General features: G+C 40.3%; 1 protein-coding gene and 1 long non-coding RNA gene across 3 annotated transcripts in view; one reads left to right on the top strand and one right to left on the bottom strand.

Moving 5' to 3' along the window:
* The window catches only part of KL (klotho), a 21,635-nt gene extending 7,476 nt beyond the window's left edge, over positions 1 to 14,159 (bottom strand). Inside the window, exons 1-2 of the mRNA XM_070749893.1 lie at positions 13,338 to 14,159; positions 1,113 to 1,623 (exon numbers count right to left, since the gene is read on the bottom strand). Of these exons, the coding sequence (XP_070605994.1) occupies positions 1,113 to 1,623; positions 13,338 to 14,090 (1,264 nt within the window). The 5' untranslated portion in view covers positions 14,091 to 14,159. The remainder of the gene's footprint in view (positions 1 to 1,112; positions 1,624 to 13,337) is intronic.
* Positions 13,856 to 22,356, top strand: LOC139166415 (uncharacterized). 2 transcript variants are annotated; one of them, XR_011558951.1, is made up of 3 exons: positions 13,856 to 13,976; positions 15,547 to 15,608; positions 22,302 to 22,356. It is a non-coding gene; the product is annotated as an uncharacterized lncRNA (long non-coding RNA). The 2 variants fall into 2 exon arrangements; XR_011558952.1 differs by lacking the exon at positions 13,856 to 13,976 and adding an exon at positions 14,352 to 14,423.

The following is a 22,356-nucleotide window of genomic DNA, read 5'->3' as shown; positions in this document are numbered from 1 at the left end:
GCTGCATATTGAGTCTTACTGAGTCTTCATTGACATATTGCAATACAATTTTGAAAGAAACCCCTGAAATTGGTGTGGCAAAAGTTGACTGTCTGACATTTTTTTCCCCACTGATAAAATTGCTTGGCTGCGCAATGAAACATCTGAGATTAACAAAATTTGCTTCAGTTGCCATGATTCAACCTTTTAGATAATATCAGTTCATGTTCAGAAAATGTTTTTGCAATGATAAATGGTAAGTCTTTTCTTTTTTGAAAAAGATCATAATCTCATTCAATCAAGATTTCTCACTTTCAAATGTTTGCCCTCATGATTGGAACTTTCCAAGGAATTCAATTTTTACGGCCTTTCAGCTCTAATCTGCCCATATTTTTCCCATATCTCCTTTCATACTGTATTTTCTTTACTAAGAAAAATAACATATTAAGGAAGAAAAAAGGAAAACCGTCTGCATGTAAATACCTGTTCATTAATGTTCAAATAGACCTTATTTAATTGACATAAATCACAAGTACATTCATGGCACCGGACCAGATTATCTCAGGGACCGCCTTCTGCTGCACGAATCCCAGCGACCAGTTAGGTCCCACAGAGTGGGTCTTCTCCGGGTCCCGTCAACCAAACAATGTCGTTTGGCGAGACCCAGGGGAAGAGCCTTCTCTGTGGCGGCCCCGGCCCTCTGGAACCAACTCCCCCCAGAGATTAGAATTGCCCCCACCCTCCTTGCCTTTCGTAAGGTGCTGAAAACCCACCTCTGCCGCCAGGCATGGGGGAATTGAGATACACTCTCCCCCTAGGCATTTAAAATTTTATGCATGGCATGTCTGTATGTATGATTGGTTTTTATATAATGGGTTTTAACTGTTTTTTAGTATTGGATTATACTGTTTTGTTACTGTTGTTAGCCGCCCCGAGTCTGCGGAGAGGGGCGGCATACAAATCAAATCAAATCAAATCAAATAAATTAATTAATTAAATAAACAAATAAATAACATAAATAAAACAAATAAAATAAATTAAAATAAATAAATAAATAAATAAATATGCTTTGCTTAAACATTTTAAGAGGCTTAATTAATACATCCTGACAGGGATGCCAAAGGCAACCTTACCTTTTAGTGTGTCCTGTATGAAATCTTTAAGGTAACACATATAATTGGCATCATCTGTCGTTGTACTTCCAGAAACATACCAACCGTTTTCCACAATGAAGATCTGTGATGGATTATATTCCCTGTTTATCCAGTAAAGCAGCTGCCTGAGTTTCAATGTCTGCTTCTGCTTGAACAACATGTCTGGATCCACACGAGTAAAACTTAGTGTGGCCCCGAAAGAAAGAGCAAAGAAATCAGCTGTTCCTCTGATTAAGTTCTTTTCTGCATCGGTGAATTCGGGTAATGTCAAGGAAAGATGATGTTTCATGCTCTGGGGGTAGTCTCCATCCATGAATATAGGCTTAGCAAACCAGCCCAGCACAAAGTCAAGAGATTTCTGGCAATTCTTTATATTATTTTCGGTCATGTTTTGAGGTTTTATCCAGTGAGAACTTAAAGCAATTGATACTTGGCCTTTTTGAGTCGGACGAAAATTGTCATTATAAAGATGCCACACTTTGGCGTGGGCCTACAGAAAAGAAAGAAATGCAATAGTGAACCAATGTTTCTATTCCTGTTAATATTATTATATATTATTTATATGGTCAAACAGAATTATGTTAGTCACTAAGCCACAATTGAGGCCATGGCAATGTTTAACTGACCACAGCAAAATAAATGGCTTCTATGATTTATGTTAGAATTGGAGGAAAAATACCAGCCCTATTCTGCTAACATGAACAGAAAAGTTCACCATGACTTTGAATGTTGGCCTGAAATATTTCGTCAATCTCTACTGAACAGGGTCAAAGCGCACCCTAACCCCATAGCACCCATTTGAAATGATATCATTTCAACAACATTAAAAAATTACAAATCACTTGGCAGCAAACTGTCTACACATAGGATTAAACAAAAAAAAGAGCTATGCAGACAAAAGTTGTAAATGACAACTGAAAACAAACATGCAGTATGTCACAGAAGAGAGTACACCGTCTTACATTTTGCAAATATTTACTGTAAGTATATCTTTTCATGTGACAACGCTGAAGAAATGATACTTGGCTACAATGTGAGTAAACAGCTTGTATAACAGTGTAAATGTTAAACAGCCAGTTAGGTCCCAAAGAGTTGGCCTTCTCCAGGTCCTGTCAGCCAGACAATACTGTCTGCCGGTGCCTAGGGGAAGAGCCTTCTCTGTGGCAGCCCCGGATCTCTGGAAACAACTCCCCCTGGAGATTCATACTGCCCCCACACTCTCAGCCTTTCGTAAAGCCTTAAAAAACACACCTCTGCAGACAGGCTTGGGGTCTTAACATTGAATCTTAACAGCTACCCTGGCCTATGAATGAATGAAATGTGGATGATTGTTTTTTAAAATGAATTAGGGGTTTTAGAACATAACTGTTAGATTTTTATGTAATTTATTTTGTTGTAAGCCGCCCTGAGTCTCAGGAGAAGGGCGGCATAGAAATATTAAAATAAAATAAAATAAAATAAAAAATAAGTAAAATAAATAAAAATAAAATAAAATAAGTAGTAAAATAAAATAAAATAAAATAATAAAATAAATAAAATAAAATAAAATATAAAATATAAAATATAAAATAATAAAATAAATAAAACAAAACAAAAAAATAAAATAAAATAAAACAAAATAATAAAATAAAATAATAAAATGAATAGAATGAAATGAAATAAAATAAACAAATAAATGCACAGTCCCCTCAAAATAACGCAACACATAGCCATTAATGTCTAAACTGCTGGCAACAAAAATGAGTACACCCCTAAGTATTTGTTTGATAGTTTGATTGATTTATATGCCACCCCTCCTCCAAAATGGGACCCAAAGCATTAATATTTTGTGTGGCCACTATTATTTTCCAGCACTGCCTTAACCCACTTGGGAATAAAGTTCACCAGAACTTCACAGCTTGCCACTAGAATCCTCTTCCACTCCTCCATTATGACATCACAGAGCTGGTGGACCTTAGGGAACTTGCACACCTCCACCTTCTGTTTCAGGATGCCGCACAGATGCTCAACAAGGTTTAGGTCTGGAGTTATGCTTGCCCTTTACCTCTCAGCTTCTTTAGCAAGGCAGTGGTACTTTTGAAGGTATGTTTGGGGTCGTTATCATGTTAGAATACTGCTCTGCATCCCAGTCTCCAAAGGGGGGTGCTGCTTCAGTATGTCACAGTATATGTTGGCATTCATTCATTTATTTATTTATTTATTTGATTTTTATGCCGCCCTTCTCCTTAGACTCAGGGCGGCTTACAACATATTAGCAATGGCACTTTTTAACAGAGCCAGCCTATTGCCCCCACAATCCGGGTCCTCATTTTACCCACCTCGGAAGGATGGAAGGCTGAGTCAACCTTCAGCTGGTGGTGAGATTTGAACCGCTGACCTACAGATCTACAGTCAGCTTCAGTGGCCTGCAGTACAGCACTCTACCTGCTGCGCCACCCCAGCTCATGGTTCCCACAATGAACTGGAGCTCCCCAGTTTTTGAAAAACTAAATGTAAATTGATGCACTTACATCTGCAGGCAGGAACTATAAAGAAGCAGTTCTAATCTTTTTGGCAGTAGATATAAATGCATTTGAATTTTATCCTCTCTCTCTAAGGTTACATTATAATTTCACTCTTTAAATAAGCTACCTTTTTCAAACCCATAAATCACAAGTACAGTACATTGTTCTCTTTTTTTTCAGCAAAGAGAAAATGAGTAGTTTACAGTCACCGATAACTATAATTGTTCTATTGACCTATCTCTAATAAAAAGTATCAGCAAATTTTCTTATCATGTGGGAAAGTTATGACAGCTAATGTAGTAGGTTAAGAAAAAAAAATGGCACAATTTACTGATAACAAAGTAGAAAGTATTATGAACATGGAAAATAACTGGGAGAGGAGGGAAGGAAAAAAGTTACTAGAGAGACAAGTTAAAAAGCTGAAAATGTCAAAGTGACATTCAGGATGTGCAGGAGAAGACCAGGCTGAGCTGAAAGGTGAGGTTAAACATGTCAGCAGTTTGGAGTTGTTATGTTGCCATAAGAGACCCAGCCCAGCTTTCTGTGTATTCTGTTAACTTTTATCTAGCTTTGACCCTTAGTTGACCAGATTCTTGTGTATAGGTAACAAACTCTTCTGTGCTCTCAATTCAACAAATGGTTATTTACATCTGACAAGATATGACAGACAACAGATAAGAAGCATGAGAAGGAATTCTTATAGCAAGAACGTCATATTTCAAAAATCAAAAAAGAAAATTCCTTTATTATTAAAAATTCTTGCCTTAATGGTACATTCCAATTGAACATAAAGGGGAAATGACATCAACAGAAAAACAGAATGATCAAGGCTAGACTGTGTTGTGGTTAGCTCTGGCCCAGCTACTGCCCCACGGAATGTGCAGGTGGATGTGGGGGGAAAAACATCCACATGCCGCAGGCCTGTGTTGCTCCCGATGGAATCTGCCGACGAAGCCTCCTCTGACCAAGGAAGCGTGAGTGACAGGGAAGAGGGGAGTTTGGCAGACAGCCCAGGAGAAGATCAATCATCTGTATCATCCCTGGATTCTGAACAAGAATTAATGACACATCCACGCATGCGTAGAGTGATGCATAGGAGACAACAACTGAAGGATTATTACAAGAGAAAATGAGGCCACCTGTGGTTGGGTGGGGCTGCTGTAATTAGTGCTACAGATAAAAGTGCAGCTTGGTGTTTTAGCCTCATGGCAGTTTATCTGATTCATTGTTTCGTCAAGATTGTGGTTTTTGTGCTGTTCAAGATTGTGTGTGGACTCTCTAGACTTTAGAATTGGACTCAATTTCCTAGTTATTGGGTGAGCAATTGGATTGCATTTAACCTGTGGCTTGTGTGTACCAGAAAATCCCTTTGACATTTAAAAGGGGAGCTATTTTTGTTTTTCTGTTTATAAAAACTTTTGGGTTTTCATTTATTGTGTGGTGTGTGTCTTCCTGGACTAATTACCCTGTAATTACAGGTGATTGAAACACGCCGGCAGAACAGACTGGGAAGTCAAAAATGAACCCTGGATGAAGGCAGTGTTAAAATAGTCCTGCCCTATTGCCTTATAAATATATCCATGAGATCAATGGGAGATGAAGTCTACTCAAAGAGACTTTATTGTTGAACTTCCCTTTCTACTCCTGAAGCACTCTACTGAACGCCTCCTAAGAGAATCCTCATAATCCTTCCAGATTTAAGGCATACACAAAAGTGGAATTTGTTGCACTGAATTCTGTCCTGCTGGCATGAAAACCCAACTAACTATACACTTCACTTAATGACCAGTCTCTTAGCATTCAAAACTATGACAGACCTGCCAAAAGTTATGTACAACCGGTTCCAGAATTTCAACAGCTGTAGAAACAAACAACTTGTAGTTACCTAATCGCATTTCAGGCACTTGGCATCTGACTAGCCTTTATGGTTGGTTGTGGTGTTTCACATTCAAATTACCTCAATTTGCGACTTTTGTTTTGTTGGTTTCCAGTAAAATACACCCATAGGAATGTATGGATTTGTTTAATGACTAGGGTATGGCATTCACTTAACAACTGCCATGGCACCGGATCAGATTACCTCAGGGACCACCTTCTGCTGCACGAATCCCAGCGACCAGTTAGGTCCCACAGAGTGAGTCTTCTCCGGGTCCCGTCAACTAAACAATGTCACTTGGCGTGACCCAGGGGAAGAGCCTTCTCTGTGGCGGCCCCGGCCCTCTGGAACCAACTCCCCCCAGAGATTAGAATTGCCCCCACCCTCCTTGCCTTTCGTAAGCTTCTTAAAACCCACCTCTGCTGCCAGGCATGAGGGAACTGAGATACTCTTTCCCCCTAGGCCTTTACAATTTTATGCTTGGTATGTCTGTATGTATGTTTGGTTTTAATAAGGGTTTTAATATTGGATTGTTATATGCTGTTTTTATTACTGTTGTTAGCCGCCCCGAGTCTACGGGGAGGGGCGGCATACAAATCCAACAAATAAATAAATAAAATTGGGTCCAGTCATATAGGAGCCCCTACTTACAATCACCGTGACTTATGACTGAGGTTCCCGGCTCCATTATAGTCATACGTTGAAGACTACTCTAAGCATGTAAAACATAACTAGTATGTTAGGAATTGTTCCCCATATGAAAACTGTATCTTTTTATTTCTCTTCTTGAACTGAGTACCAGTAAAGCTTATTGATGGCAGTCTCTTTTTTGCTATTTTTATTTTTTCCTTGGTTTTGAGCAACTGCCCAGGAATTTGCAGGACAGCATACATTAATCTTCCTTTGTGCCTACATTCATTTTGAGATAAGCCTGCCTACCTTGTAAACAGTCAGGCTATGAGTTTAGTGTTACCAGTTCTTATTGATAGGCATCTGTATCAGAATTTTAAGTGTAAGTTTTTCACCTGCTATCTTTGCTATTTTTTTAACTAAAGATGTTACATTGGTTGGGGGGGAAATTGTGCAACCTCTATGTACTTGGAATACTCCCTTATGTTCACTCTTTAAACCTGAACAACTTTGTACAAGATTGTGCCGTAAGTCATTTTCAATAACAATAACAACAACAACAACAAGAGAGTTGGAAGGAACCTTGAAGGTCTTCTTGTTCACCCTAGGCAGGAAAACCTTCACCACTTCAGACAGATGGTAATTCAACATCATCTTAAAAACTTCCAGTGTTGAAGCATTCGCAACTTCTGGAGGCAAATTGTTCCACTGGTTAATTGTTCTGTCAGGAAATTTCTCCTTAGTTCTAAGTTGCTTCTCTCCTTAATTAGTTTCCATCCATTGCTTCTTGTCCTGCCCTCAGGTGCTTTGGAGAACAGCTTGACTTCCACTTCTTTGGAACACTATCATGTCTCCCCGTAGTCCTTCTTTTCATTAAACTAGACATACCCACTTCCTGCAACCATTCTTCATGTTTTAGCCTCCAGGCCCCTAATCATCTTTATTGCTCTTCTCTGCACTCTTTCTAAAGTCTCCACATCTTTTTTACATTGTGGCGACCAAAACTGAATGCAGTACAGTGTTCCCTCGATTTTCGCGGGGGATGCGTTCGAGACCACCCGCGAAAGTCAAATTTCCGCGAAGTAGAGATGCGGAAGTAAATACACTATTTTTGGCTATGAACAGTGTCACAAGCCTTCCCTTAACACTTTAAACCCCTAAATTGTAATTTCCCATTCTCTTAGAAACCATTTAGATTATTACTCACCATGTTTATTTATTACAGTTTATTAAAAAAAATATTTATTAAAGGCAGACGAAAGTTTGGCAATGACACATGACGTCATCGGGCAGGAAAAACCGTGGTATAGGGGGGAAACCCGCAAAGTATTTTTTAATTAATATTTTTGAAAAACCGTGGTATAGACTTTTCGCAAAGTTCGAACCCGCGAAAATCGAGGGAACACTGTATTCCAAATGTGGCCTTATAAAGTGGTATTAACACTTCACTTGATGTTGATTCTATCGCTGTTTATGCACCCTACAACTGTGTTGGCTTTTTTGGCAGCTGCTGTACATTGCTGGCTAATATTTAAATGGTTGTCCACTAGGACTCCAAGATCCCTCTCACAGTTACTATTATTGAGTGAGGTGCCACATATACTGTACCGGTGCATTTTGTTTTTCTTGCCTAAATGTAGAACCTTACTTTTTTCACCATTTAATTCCATTTTGTTAGGAAGCACCCAGTGTTCAAGATTCTTGACATTGACTTTGGTTAATTAAAGTTTCTAACCTCAAAACTTTCTCACAAATTTGACAAATATTGTTATAATATATTTATGTGAAGATCCTGTCACTGTTCAGTGCACAAGACAAGATGTGGCGTTGTTTAACTCAGTTTCATTTCATTGATTAAGGCACATTAATCAAGCCTTATGGATGAAAAGCTACAAGAAACAGAAGATGACTAATTAATCTACTCTCTAATGCAATAAACAAACTGCAACCTCGGTATACATATAGGATAGTTCACAAGAATTATATGGCTCCAGATTATACAGAATGCCAAGCCCTTGCAAATAAAATTGATGAGGTGATAACAAAAAATGAAAATGTTAGATTTATTGACATACAGTAATTCTTTTTTTTAAGCAAGTGCATCTAAATAAGTTGTTATTATATCTGTACCTGTTCAATTTAATATTATTGTGAACACTGCATGCAACCATATTTGGTACAGCATCCTCATTTATAAATTCTCCAAATCAAAGATAGAACCATTTTAGGTATTATTCATTACTTACTTAATTAATTACATTAATTACTCTAGTGACTTTTAATAATGTTAAATATATTAGTTCCACGTTTTTTGGGGGGGAGAAAATTGTTTCAAACTGCCGCATGCAATATTTTGAAGAAATCATTGTTTACAGCTTTAAATGACGAAATAGCCTTCACAACCGTTTCTGATTTTATATTCTTCTTATTATAAACATCTGCTGAAAATTGTGATACTGTGCTAGAGACACTAATGCAAATTACTCATATCTACTTGGGATGCTGGAGTTAATACAGATTCTACACTGTAGGTGTCATTAATATCCCACTGTTACAATTGCACAATTATTTCAATAATTGATGCCAATAAGATGTTTGGCTGGGGAGTACTCTTGATTCTTACTATTGGTGACTTGTAAAGAACTATAAAACCGTACGTGCATCAAAACCTTAATCCTATCAAATCCTTCAAATCCTAAAACAATTTAAAACTGGCACATCAATACACCAGGGGTGTCAAGCTCAAGGCTGGCCCACAGGATGCTTAGATCTGGACCATGGGGACACCTTGGAAACAGCGAAGGACTGGCCCGCGGTGTCTCTACTAGCGAAGATGGAGCTCGGGAGGCCATGCAGCTACCCTAAGCTCCATTTTCACTGGCAGAGGGCTGGAAGAGCCCCTCCAACCCCACCTGGGCCACCACCTATTCCTCCAACACAAGTGATATAATTTAATTTAATTTATTTAACTTCTAAGCCACCCAATTCCTAGTGGACTCTTGGCGGTGTACAGTCATAAGCAATATAAAACAATAAAATATATAACATTAAATAACGCGAGAAATATGACCCTGTAAAAAACCCATTCATCTCTATGGGGCCAAGTAATTGTTCTATGGCCCTCAAGCCTGCTGGCAGAGCCGTTTTCACAGCCTTTTGGAAGGCCAGAAAGGTGGGGGCAGTACAGGTTTCTGGGGGCAGTTGGGTCCATAGAGCTGGGGCTGACACAGATAAGGCCCTCCCACGTGGCCCCGCCAATTGGCATTGTCTGGCCAATTGGCATTGTCTGGGACCTGGAGAAGGCCGACCCTGTGAGCCCTGGTCGGTCGTTGGGAATTTCATGATAGATGATGTCCCTGTAAACAGTCTGGTCTGATGCCAGGTGGGGCTTTATGGGTAACAACCAACACCTTAAATTGCATCCAGAGACCAATCGGTAGCCAGTGCAGCTCACAGAGCAATGGAGTTATGTGGGTGTACCTAGATATATCCACAATAACTCGCGTGGCTGCATTTTGGGCTAGTTGCAGTCTCCGAACGCTTTTTAAGGGTAGCCCCATGTAGAGCACATTGCAATAATCAAGCCGCAAGGTGATAAGGGCATGGGTGACTGTGAAGAGAGCATCCCAATCCAAATAGGGCCGCAACTGGTGCACCAGGCGGACCTCAGCAAAGGTCGCCCTAGCCACAGGCAAGAGATGCGCAGAAGCAAAAAAAAAAATCACCAAAATCTCATACAAGCCGGTCCCCTCGCAGCTCAACTTTTGCTACCGGTGCGGCAATAGGAACCCACAACTGATTTTAACCCTATTAAATTCAGGAACTAGAGAACAGGCCTAAACTAGTCCTTTTGTCCCTTTATCCTGGGTTTAGCACTGGACCCTATTAAATTCAGGGACCATATAACAGACCAAAATTAGTTCCTTCCAACTGTCTGTGCATATCACATTTGGATTGAAAAAAACTGAATCCTCTATAATTAGATTTCTTTTTAATACCGGTAGGAATAATTTATTACATTAGCTTCAGTAGCTGTAATATCTTATCACTATTATGACTTCTTTTATTGAAATAGTTTAATCAGCCATTTCACATATAATCTATTTGTTCTGGCACTTTGTTTAGTTTTCATAGTCCACGCAGTGCTAACCTTTGCTATTTTAATGTGTTTATCTAATATCCTTACATTGTAATATGCTTTTAGCCACAAGTAGAATGTATCTTATTAAAAGTTCTGTTACGTTTTTACATTTGACAGTTCATTGTAATTTCAGAAATCTTTAAAATATCTAAAGGTTTTTAAGGATTTTTTTTTAAATTCCATGTCAAAAGGGCAATACAGTCATTAAATTAATTGGAGTTTATAAAAGAGTTTCCAACAACTATTTGTGGATATATTCAAGTCATGTTTTATGCAAAGCATTCCCTCAAACCTTTCCAGGAATGAAAAAAAAAAAAGATTGTTTTTCCATCATGTTCTTTTTTTAAAAAAAACTATAGCTTTTTTAAAAAAAACAGTCTACTGCATCTTTATATAGATTGGTAGGTGGAAAACAGAAGTGATTAACAATATTAAAATGTTAAATTAAGATGTTGCACTAAAATAAAAATGTCAAAGATAAATCAGATACTGTTAATTGCTGAATGGTTGGAGATTGAGAACATTATTGCTAATGGAGTAAACGTCATTCAACACAGTGGAATCTATTTGCACTATATTTCTTTACAATGAAACATATCTCTCAAGTAAGCCAACTAGGCTGTCACTAAACTCAAGCATTTTCCCTAATAAGTTATGTCCAACTTTATTGTTGAAAACTTGTCTTCTTGCCTGATACTTTTTTAAAATTCAGTTTTCTTATCTTTTTTTCAGAGATCCAGAAATGTCAGAGTAGTTCATGAGAAAACTGTTTTTCAACCTATTGTAGGTTTAAGAAGTTGGGAGTTAAAGTCCTTGCATCTTAAACCTGCCAAGCTTGAGAAATACTGGTGTAGAGAATGCGACCACTAACACTTTTTGTTGTGTTTTTTGGTCTGTTACATACATTTTTTGGTCTGTTACATACCTTCATGTTGATAAGTGAGTGAAAAATACCAATACAATCCTATTAAATTACTGCAGGATAACTTGCGATTTGTTTTCATCACCAAATGGGTGAAATGTCAGGCAAGTGTATCTCATTTCTATTTTTGCTAGCGACTAGCCAGACAAACCCATGAGAAGGAAGGTTTTCAGTATCTGTATCTACTTATTGTTTTTAATCCCCCCTGCTTCAAAATTCTTGTCTTAAAAGTCAACCTCTTGCAAAAAAATTGATTTTAAAACAAACAAAAATCTACTTCTATTATGTTACACATCTGCTGATTCCCATTTGAAGTTTTCTGTCGAATGGCAATTTACTCAAATGTTCATTTGCTGCAAATCTTAGCATTTGAGTTTAAATTTACAGCTGGGGCAACTCTTGAAATGTTGCCATAATCTAGTAACATTAAGCTGTAATAATTTAATGTTTAATCCACCTCAAAACTGTTTGTTTTCTGCCAAGGTCTACCTGGGAGTAAAACCCCACCAAAGTACACTGGGAATTGCTTCTGAGTACAACGGCACAGGAATGCAATATTAACTGGAACAGGCCTCCTCTAAGATAAAGATCAATCTCCAACCAACTTGATAGCCTCCACAACTATTGGACTTCTACTCCTCACAACTCTCAGCCAGCCTGAGTAACAAGGCGTACTAGATGGAAATAACAGGGATCCGGGTAAATGTCTATGGAGATTCTCAGTCATCAGGTGCTTTTTTCAAGAGGCAACTGGACTTTCTGGAGGTCGTTTTTGAAGACTTTTCGCTTCTCATCCAAGAAACTGAAGAAGCTTCTTGGATGAAAATCTTCAAATTAACCGTAAGGGAAAGATGGAACAAGTTATTCTTGCAGTATTTAGCGTCTTACTGCTTTTTAAGAGGCTCATGGCCAGCAAAGATCCTATAGGATTGGGCAGCATAGAAGTCAGAACTAACTAACTAAACAAACAAACAAACAAACAAACATGTGCGTTTCTAAAAACTACGCAACAGTATTTAGGCTGGCCAGAGGCTCTTCCTTTATTCCTCCTTTCTATCTTGTCCTGTTCACGTTGGAATACTTAAGACTGGCTTCCACTTGGTACCTGGATTTGATGTAATAAAGTGTTTAAAGAACATAAGAAGAGCCATGCTGAATTGGCCAAAGCCCATCGAGTCCAGCATTCTGTGTCACACAGTAGCCCACCAATCATACATGGGGATCTTGGGCAGAAAGAGAAGGCAAAACCCTTCCTTTCCCTTGACCCCCAACAAATGGTACCCAAGGGAATCCTGCCTGCCTCAACCAACACAGAGGTGGCACTTGGACATCCGTTTCAATAACCACCAAAGAATTACAATAAATAAAAATTAAATTATGTTTCTGTGGGGGGGGGGAAGAATCTTCAAACTGGCTCTTCAAAGAAAAACTAGAAAGTCCTCTTGTCTCTTGAAAAAAAGCATCTTTGAGATCATGAATTATCCCGGTCTTCGGATAAACTGCTCAACAGAATAGAATAGAATTCTTTATTGGGCAAGTGTGATTGGACACACAAGGAATTTGTCTTTGGTGCATATACTCTCAATGTCCATAAAAGAAAACATAGATCTGTCAAGAATCATGTGGTACAACATTTAATGATTGTCATTAGAATAGAATTCTTAATAGAATAGAATAGAATTTTTTTATTGGCCAAGTGTGATTAGACATACAAGAAATTTGTCTTGGCGCATAGCCTCTCAGTGTACATAAAAGAAAAAGATACATTTGTCAAGAATCATGTGGTACAACACTTAATGACTGTCATAGGGTCAAATAAGCAATGAAGAAACAATATTAATAAAAATCTTAGGATACAAGCAACAAGTTACAGTCATACAGTCCTAAGTGGGAGGAAAAGGATGATAGGAATGATGAGAAAAAACTAGTAGAAATAGAAGTGCAGACTTAGTTTGACAGTGTTGTGGTAATTATTTGTTTAGTAGAGTGATGGCGTTCGGGAGGAAAAACTGTTCTTGTGTCTAGTTGTGTTGGTGTACAGTGTCATTGTCATTAACGCAACGACGTTTAGCAAAGAGCAGCATTTTAGGCCCAACGAAGCCGAAGAGCCTTTCTGTGCTTCCGTCCTTACCTTCAGGAGATTGTGCGCCACTTTGTAGCCCGCCTTCCGCCCGCCTCGCACCCCGGGGCCCAGCCTGCCCGTGCCGTAGCCGTGCCACGCCACGAGGTAAGGGTTGTCCATGGTGAGCCAGTAGCGCACGTGGCGGCCGAAGTGCTGGAAACAGAGCCTGGCGTAGTCCGAGAAAAGTTCGACGAGGACCGGGTTCTCCCAGCCGCCGTAAAGGTCCTGCAGGGCCTGAGGCAGGTCCCAGTGGTAGAGGGTGACCACGGGCTCGACGCCGCGCCGCCTCAGGCCGGCGAGCAGGCGCGCGTAATAGCGCAAACCGGCGAGGTTGGCGGGCGCCGTGCCGTTGGGGAGAAGGCGGGCCCAGGCCAGCGAGAAGCGGTAGTGGGAGACCGCCAAGGCGCTCAGGGCGTCCAGGTCGCGCTCGACGCCGTCGTAGCTGCCGCTGGCCGAGTCCCAGGAGGGCAGCTCGGCCGAGGTGCGGAAAGGCGTCGCCGAGCGGTGCGCGGAGGCGTCCAGCACCGAAGGCCCTTTGCCGTCCCGGTTCGAGGCGCCTTCCACCTGATACGCCGCGCTGCCGGCCCCCCAGAGGAAGCCCTGAGGGAAGGCGTCGTGGAGAAAGAGCGCGTCGTCCGGGAAAGGCAGGTGGGCGAAGCGGGACCAAGTTTCCTCTCCCTCGCCTGGCTTCCCAGCCAGCGGGCGCCAAAGCAACGTCCCCAGGACGAGGAGCGGCAGCCCCGACGTGGCGGCGGGAATCATGCCGCCGGCGGGGAGACGTCCAAGGAACAGATATGCGAGTGAGGAGAGAAGGTGCCTGCCGGCTGCCTTCTCTCCCGCCCTCGCCCCCCTCCCCCGTCACAACCCCAGTTTATTCCTTGCTTTGCCCTGCCCGCGGAGCTATTAATAATTACCTGGGACCGCGCCGGGAGAAAGGGGGTGTTCCTCCTCCTACATGGAAAAAAAAGGAGCGGGGAGGTTAACCAAGTTGTTCCAAGTCAGCAGAAGGGAGAGGTAAACGGAGGAAGAGATGGAGGAGATAGATGATTAGGGGCCTGGAGGCTAAAACATATGTAGAACGGTTGCAGGAACTTGGTATGTATGGTGTAATGAACAGAAGGACTAAGAGATACCTATTACTAGTGTTCCAATGTCTCAGGGGTTGCCACAAAGAAGAAGGAGTCAGACTATTCTCCAAAGCACCCGAGGGTAGAACAAGAAGCAATGGGTGGAAACTAAACAGGGAGAGAAGCAACTTAGAACTAAGGAGAAATTTCATGAGTGAGAACAATTCATCATTGGAACAGTTTGCCTCCAGAAGTTGTAAATGCTCCAATACTAGTAGCTTTTAAGAAGAGATTGGATAACCATTTGTCTGAAGTAATGTAGGATATCTTCCCTACATTACTACAAGGTCCCTTCCAACTTTTATTCTATTAGAAACATATTAGATTGAAGGAAGAAAAAGACCTCATGTCCATCTAGTCTGCCCTTATACTATTTCCTGTATTTTATTTTAGGATGGATATATGTTTATCCAAGGCATGTTTAACTTCAGTTACTGTCGATTTACCAACCACATCTGCTGGAAATTTAGTTCCAAGCATCTACTACTCTTTCAGTAAAATAATATTTTCTCACATTGCTTCTGATCTTTCCCCCAACTAACCTCAGATTGTGCCCCCTTGTTCTTGTGTTCCTGAACATTATTTAATCCTTTAACATATTTAAATGTTTCGATCATGCCCCCCCTCTTTCCCTTCTGTCCTCCAGACTATTCTACTTCACATATCATTCTTGATCCACTGAGAGACTCTTGCTCCTTCTCAAGATATGAAATATGGAGCTCTTTCCTAAAAGATTGCCCATTGCTGTATATAGCTTAACATGTAAGGACCTGCTGTGATATTTATCAAGCTCTGGGTTTTTTTTTTTTTTAATCTATTCTTAGTATAGCATGTGAATTCAGACAACAGTTCCTGACAGTTAGAACAATTAATCAGTGGAACAGCTTGCCTCCAGAATGTGTGAATGTTCCAACACTGGAGGTTTTTAAGAAGATGTTGGATAACCATCTTTGAAGTAGTGTAGTTGTACAACTTGGACTAGAAGACCTCCAAGGTCCCTTCCAACTCTGTTGTTGTTGTTGTTGTTGTTGTTGTTGTTGTTGTTATTATTATTATTATTATTATTATTATTATTATTATTATTACTATAGAAGCCATGATCCTTGGCCTCTACACCAGAAGTGAGGATTGCTCAGCCGGCACCTGAGGGAAAGTAAGTCCTCAAGCACCCCACATCTTTCTGGTTGCCATCCACACTCCAACACAAGCCCACTCCCACAATGCGGAATCAAAAGCAAAAGGGCAGTGTGAATAGTCTGCTTTTCCTTGGAAACATCTGTTTTGCCCCAGTTGAACGTAGAATTCTGCCAATGAATTCCCTGGTACAGTTTATCTACTCATTCTTGGCTTGAATAGAATAGAATTCTTTATTGCCCTAGTTTGTTTGGACACACAAGGAATTTGTCTTTGGTGCATATGCTCGCAGTGTACATAAGATAAAATATACATTTGTCATGAATCATGAAGTACCACGCTTAATAATTGTCACAGGGGTCAAATAAGCAATCAGGAAACTATTAATAAAAATCTTAAGGATACAAGCAACAGATTCCATTCATACAGTCATAAGTGGGAGGAGATAGGAATGATGAGGAAAAAATAGTAGTGCAGATTCCTTCCTCCAACTCTACCCTCAAAATGTCGCTACAGAGCACTGCACACCAAGACAACTAGACACAAGAACAGTTTTTTCCCAAACACCATCACTCTGCTAAACAATTCCCTCAACACTGTCAAACTATTTTACTATTTGTTTAGCAGAGTGATGGCGTTTAGGGAAAAACTGTTCTTGTGTTTAGCTGTCTCTGCAGTGCTCTGTAGCGACATTTTGAGAGTAGGAGTTGAAGCAGTTTATGTGAGGGGTCAGTAAATATTTTTATAGCCCTCTTTTTGACTCATGCAGTACATACCGTGTTTCCCCGAAAGTAAGGCATGTTAGAGGTTTTGCAGAATTTGCTAATGTAAGACCCCCCCCCCCCCCCCGAAAATAAGGCGTAGTCTGGTACGGTGGGAAAACATACAGCGTTCCGAGACAGCGAAATAGAGATGCTTTCTTTCTTCCCCCTCTTTCCTCCATTCCTGGTTTTACTTAACCCCAAAACTGAGCTGCTTGGTGGCTCACAGGACCTCTGCTGCCGCAGATCTTGCCACCGTGTTCTGTTGGCCGCCACGGGGGCAGGAGGTGCAATCTGGGCAGCGGCGGCCAAGGCTCAGCCCCCTCGCTGGACCCGTCTTTTTTCGGCGCCGGCACCACTTGGGGAGGAGCCTTCGGTGGCCATGGGCATGCCTCTGGATATGGAGGCAGATGACAGCCCGACGGATGGGTGGCTACCCACCTGCAGCAGCAAAGGGGGCCGACGGTTTGGGCTGGTCAGCGTCGGGAGCTGCTCCTCCGCTTTCGGGATGCCACCACCAATTTCGTTGCTGCTGTTTTCACTGCCGCCGGGCCTCTCAACTGTCTGGCGGCTCACGTGTCTTCTGTCGGTCGCGTGGCAGCAATTGTTTTTCCTGCAGTTCTTATTATCCTCTGAAGTCTGTGTCTGTCTTGCTGGGTTGCAGAACCAAACCAGACAGTTATAGAGGGGGGGAAAAGAATAACACCACAGAGGAATATTACTGTTCAATTTGTAAGACCCTTTTTGTCAGATTTGGTGAAATATTCCTCTGCCTTGATATTTAATATGTTGCTTGGTAAAAGTCACAGCTTTGTTGATCGCTTAGTCCAATTCACAACTTGTTTCAAAGGAGTAAAACAACTGATTTTGTTAACATACGCAAAGAGGAAGATCATTCACCACAACCCAAGCAGACTCTTGGAGGTTATTCAAAGTCAAGATAAAAAGAACTGCCGATAATTAAAGTGATTCCTAAAATCACTTAATTCATTAAGCTAATTACTGGTTTGTGTTAAACTACCCTAAAGGACAAATGTCTTCAATTGTATAACAGAAGCAAAACTGGAATTTTATTATATTTTGGTCCTTGTATGGAGCTTCCTTGTCTCTCTCAGAGCAGATATTAATACTGAGTATTTCATTCATGCACCGTTCAAGTACTCAATTAGGGAGATATTGTATTTGCATATTTTGTATCCTTCCTTAAAATCAAGGCCTAGAGCAGTGATGGTGAACCTTTTTAAGTCCATGTGCCAAAAGGAGTGTGTGGATGTACTAGCATGTGTGCACCACACCCCTTCCCACACCCCGCATCCGTACCCCCACATACACTGCCCCACGCTCATGTGCACAGGCTTTTCTGAAGGCTGGTAGCGCAGTGATGGGTTCTTACCGGTGTGGTCCAGAGAACCGCATCGGTATGAACCCACTGATTTTTGGTGATTTTTTTTACCACATCTCCATGTGGAAGAAGCCCTCCCACTGGCCCTTGTCTTAACGCTGACCTTTATTCTTCATCCAAAGCCCAGCTGAGGGCTTCTTCCACATGAAGATGCTGGGGGGGAAATTGTGGAAAATCAGTGGACTCCTATTTGGGAGGGGGGGGAATAAAATTTTTCTTTATTTTTCTTTCAACATACAATAAAATAAGCAATAAAAACACAGAATCAATACTTAAAATAATAATAATATTTCTTAGATATGTTAAACATTCAGACAGAGAAAAAAGAGCTAATAATACTTTCAATATGTACTTTTTATCCTCTTCTTTGCTAAGTTAATTAAAATTAACTACACATGAGATATATTTCATCTACAAACAACAATATTATAAAATCTAGTCCCTTATATTCCCTTTTTCTATTTATAATAAAACATAAACATCTTAACGCCTTAACTCAATATTTAATGTAATCCTTTCATCTCTGTGTTAACACCTTATCCAATGCTGCCACCAGTCCTTATTTCGTCATCTGGGTCTTTAATAGATTAAAATTAAATCATCATGTATTTCTCCAAAAGTAAGTAAAAGAAAATACTGCTCAATTATTTTTAGTTTCCAACCATTCATAAAACTTTCCCCAAATCTTATAGTAATCACACTCCTCTTTATCTTTAAGTTTTAAAGTAAGCCTATTCATTTCAGTACAATCTAAAATCTTACGTAATATTTGTCTTTCGTCTGGAATTTTATTCAGCTTCCAATTTTGTGCATATGCTATCCTAGCTGCTGTTAAAATAAGTATAATCAAATATGTTTCTTCTTTATTAAAATTTTCTGGTAAAATACCTAATAAAAATATTTCTGGTTTAAATTCAATAGTCCTTTTCAAAATCTTCTGTATCCATCAGAAGGTTCCTGTTGATGCGGCTCTCTGGACCATACCGCTATGAACCCACCATTGCTTAGTGGTGAAAAAAATGCCCAAACCGGAAGTGCATTTCCCCAAACTTCCGGTTTGTTCTTTGGGGAATTTTTTTTTGGCCTCCAGGGTTTCATGGAAGCTTCCTTGAAGCATCCGGAGGACGAAAGTGCCTTTTGAAAGGCTGAAAATCAGCTGGCCAGCACTCGCATGTGCGCTGGAGCTGACACAGGACAAAGTCTCGTGTGCCCTCCCATATGGCTCCGCATGCCACCTGTAGCATCTGTTCCATTGGTTCGCCATCATGTGCGTAGGGCAGTGATGGCGAACCTATGGCACGGGTGCTGCAGCTGGCATGTGAGCCATTGCCCTAGCTCGGCTCCAACGTGCATGAGTGCTGGCCAGCTGATTTTTGGCTCGCACAGAGGCTCTGGGAGGGCATTTTTGGCTTCCAGAGAGTCTCCGGAGGGATGGGGGCGGCTGTTTTTACCCTCTACCGGCTCCAGGGAAGCCTTTTGAGCCTGGGGAGGGCAAAACACAAGCTTAGTGGATTCACCAGGAGTTGGGAAACAGGTCGTTTCCGACCTCCAGAGGGCCTCCATGGGGTGGAGGAAGCTGCTTTTGCCTTTTCCAGGCAAAATTATGGGTGTGGGCACTCACGCATGCACAATAGCGCATAAGCATGCTCTTTTGGCACCCGAGGAAAAAAAGATTTGCCATCACTAGGGCCTAGGGGAAGACAACAGCGTAGCCCAGGTGCCATTCGGGGATAAAATCCAGCAGGTTCTGAAGAACAGGTAGCAGAAATTTTTAGTAGTTCAAAAAACTGCCCAATACCGTCTCTGGTTGGCCTCAGAGTGAGGAGGGAATGGAGATTTTGCAATATCCTTCCCCTGCCACCCTCACCAAGCCATGGCCACAGAACTGATAGTTAAAAAAAAAAAAGATTTTACCACTGGTGCCAATGCACAGTTAAAGGAAGACATAGAAAAATAATTAATTTCTAGTCTTTCCCTCCAAATTAGTATTTTGAGTAGCTACTCTTCCAAGATATATGATTGGACTGGCAGAGAACAGCCTCACTGAATTAAGTATTAAATTGTTCTCTTGAATGCAATAAATAAATAATAATAATAATAAATAATAATTTATTAGACTTGTATGCCATCCCTCTCCGAAGACTCTGAAGATTAGTAATTGATATGAGTCATAACAGTTGAAATCAAACGGCCTTCTTAGATTCTAGTCCTTCAATATTTTATTTAATTATTATTTTTTTGATCCAAGGTTATATTTTTAAAAAGAAGAGATAGATCTAGTGAATTAGTTTCTTAAGGCTAAGCCGGTTTGTCTTGATAGAATTGCTGTTAAGTTGCTTAGTCATCAATGCTACTAGAAAAAATAGAGCTGTTCTCTGATGCCATCAGCACTTGTTTGTTAAATAATCAATCGGGCATGAAATACACAGTCCCAGGGACAAAAAGTCAGTTCCGAAACATTTGTGCAGTCTAACATTCAAGCAATGCATAAACTGTGTTATGTGAGCTGGAGGTGGAGAAGGTGGAGAGAGAATTAACAAGAAAGTAAAATGAAGTTCAAATCCTGGCCATATTTGCTCTATAAAGACACTGCTCAGACTCCATTGCTACTCTCTACATAAAGGGGGACAATTCGTGGGATGTACACAAGACATCAAGGTTCTGTGGAATTTAAGGATGGAATCCAGTAGTGGGTTCTAAAATCCTTTACTACTAGTTTGCTCTCACGCGCAACACTACTGCGCATGCACAGAAGCATCTCGAGTGGGTGGGCGGAGCCTCCTGCCATCAGCGCTACCAGTTCTTAGAACCGGGCAGAACCAGGAGCTACTCACCGCTAATGGAAATTATTAGGAGGAACCTTATTGGAGGTTAGATGCTTCTAACCTCCTAGAAACCTATTCCTATTATTCCCATTCTCAAGCGTAGGACCTCTATAAACAATGAAAAACATTATGTGTTGAATTGATATTCTCTCTACTTCACAAAATAAAGAAATTACAAGTAGCTGTTAGTCACAATGCTGCACAATGTTTCGTAATAGCCATTTCAAACAGGAAGATTATTAGCCCAAACAAGACTGGTAACGTGCTAAGGTAATAAGAGAAAAGTAACAATGCTTCTCCTCCTGTCCTGACGGAATTAGGATTAGAAACATAGAAGACGGGCGGCAGAAAAAGACCCCATGATCCATCTAGTTTGCCCTTATACTATTTTTTGTATTTTATCTTAGGATGGATATATGTTTATCCCAGGCATGTTTAAATTCAGTTACATTTACCAACCACATCTGCTGGAAGTTTGTTCCAAGGATCTACTACTCTTTCAGTAAAATAATTGAGTGGTCATTCACATTCATTTTTGCATTTCCTGTAGTGGTGCTCCATGGTTGTTTCTGGCACTTTATCCAAACATCCTCAAAGAAGGGAAGGATGGATGGATGATGGATGGAAGGAAGATAAAGAGAAAGAAAGAAAATTTCATCAAGACCCTAGGTCACCTCTTGGTATGAGAAGTTAACCAAGCAATTAACATTTTAGATGATAGGAAACTTTCTCAAGCTTATTTCAGAAATCACCCAAATCCACTAAGATGGACTCTCTTAATAGCCCCACAAAGTAGAGTTCCTGCATCACAGTTAATCTTATTTGGATCAGGAAGTAATCTAATTATGTCAATAAAGACACAGGAGCACCATTCAACTTCTTTGAGGTGACATAAGGTTGAATATATGATCACATAATCTAGCTTCATACATGACATACATGTATGAAGCAAGAGGTTATTGGGACAATTTATTATCATCCTTGAAGTCAACATGCTGGGAAGCTTTTCCTAACCCAGCTCCCAAAGCATGGAAATTGAAAACCACTCAACAGTAAAAGGTGAACAGATTCCAACACCATCACAGAGACAAGATCATGGAGCCTAGAAAAGAAATCAACTGGTCAGCAGGATTGTCAGTACATCAGTAGGACATTCATCTTGTTCTATCCATTTAATTTCACATGCAGACCCTCAGATTTGACAATTTCAGAAACAGCAGCCTTGGTCAACAAGTTATTCTATAAAATAAATATAACCATCCTATTGTAGCCTTGAGTGTATAACTACTGTAGAAATCTGAACAGAACTTCAACAGAACAATGTCACTGTTCTTACCTAGCCAAATCTTGGTGATAAATTCCACGTTCTCCTACTCATATACAACTGGGTCATAAAATAACATGGTCTAATTATAAAGACCTAGAATTTACCAGCAAAGTCTTGAACCAGAAGTCATCAATCCAACCACTAAGACCCAAGAAGTGAAGATCTTTCTGAATCAATGAATTTTTTTTAAAAAAATAATAAGGTGCATGCTTAAAATGTAATTATAGAAAAAAAAAGATATAAATGCAACAGAAATATAAACAGAAATAAAAAGGTGAGGTATTTAAAATAATGTGCATATGGCAGTGAGTCCAATTCTTATACATAGATGTTCCTATGAGATAAAGTTAATATTTTGCCAAAGGTAAAAGCCATTATAATTTTCTTTTATTTTTAGACAACAAAGATTTGCAGATGGAAAGACCAAGCAGTTACTAAAAATAAAGGAACTT

Source organism: Erythrolamprus reginae, chromosome 4, assembly GCF_031021105.1.
Source record: "Erythrolamprus reginae isolate rEryReg1 chromosome 4, rEryReg1.hap1, whole genome shotgun sequence".
Taxonomy (NCBI): domain Eukaryota; kingdom Metazoa; phylum Chordata; class Lepidosauria; order Squamata; family Dipsadidae; genus Erythrolamprus; species Erythrolamprus reginae.
This window is presented reverse-complemented; position numbering and strand designations above follow the sequence as displayed.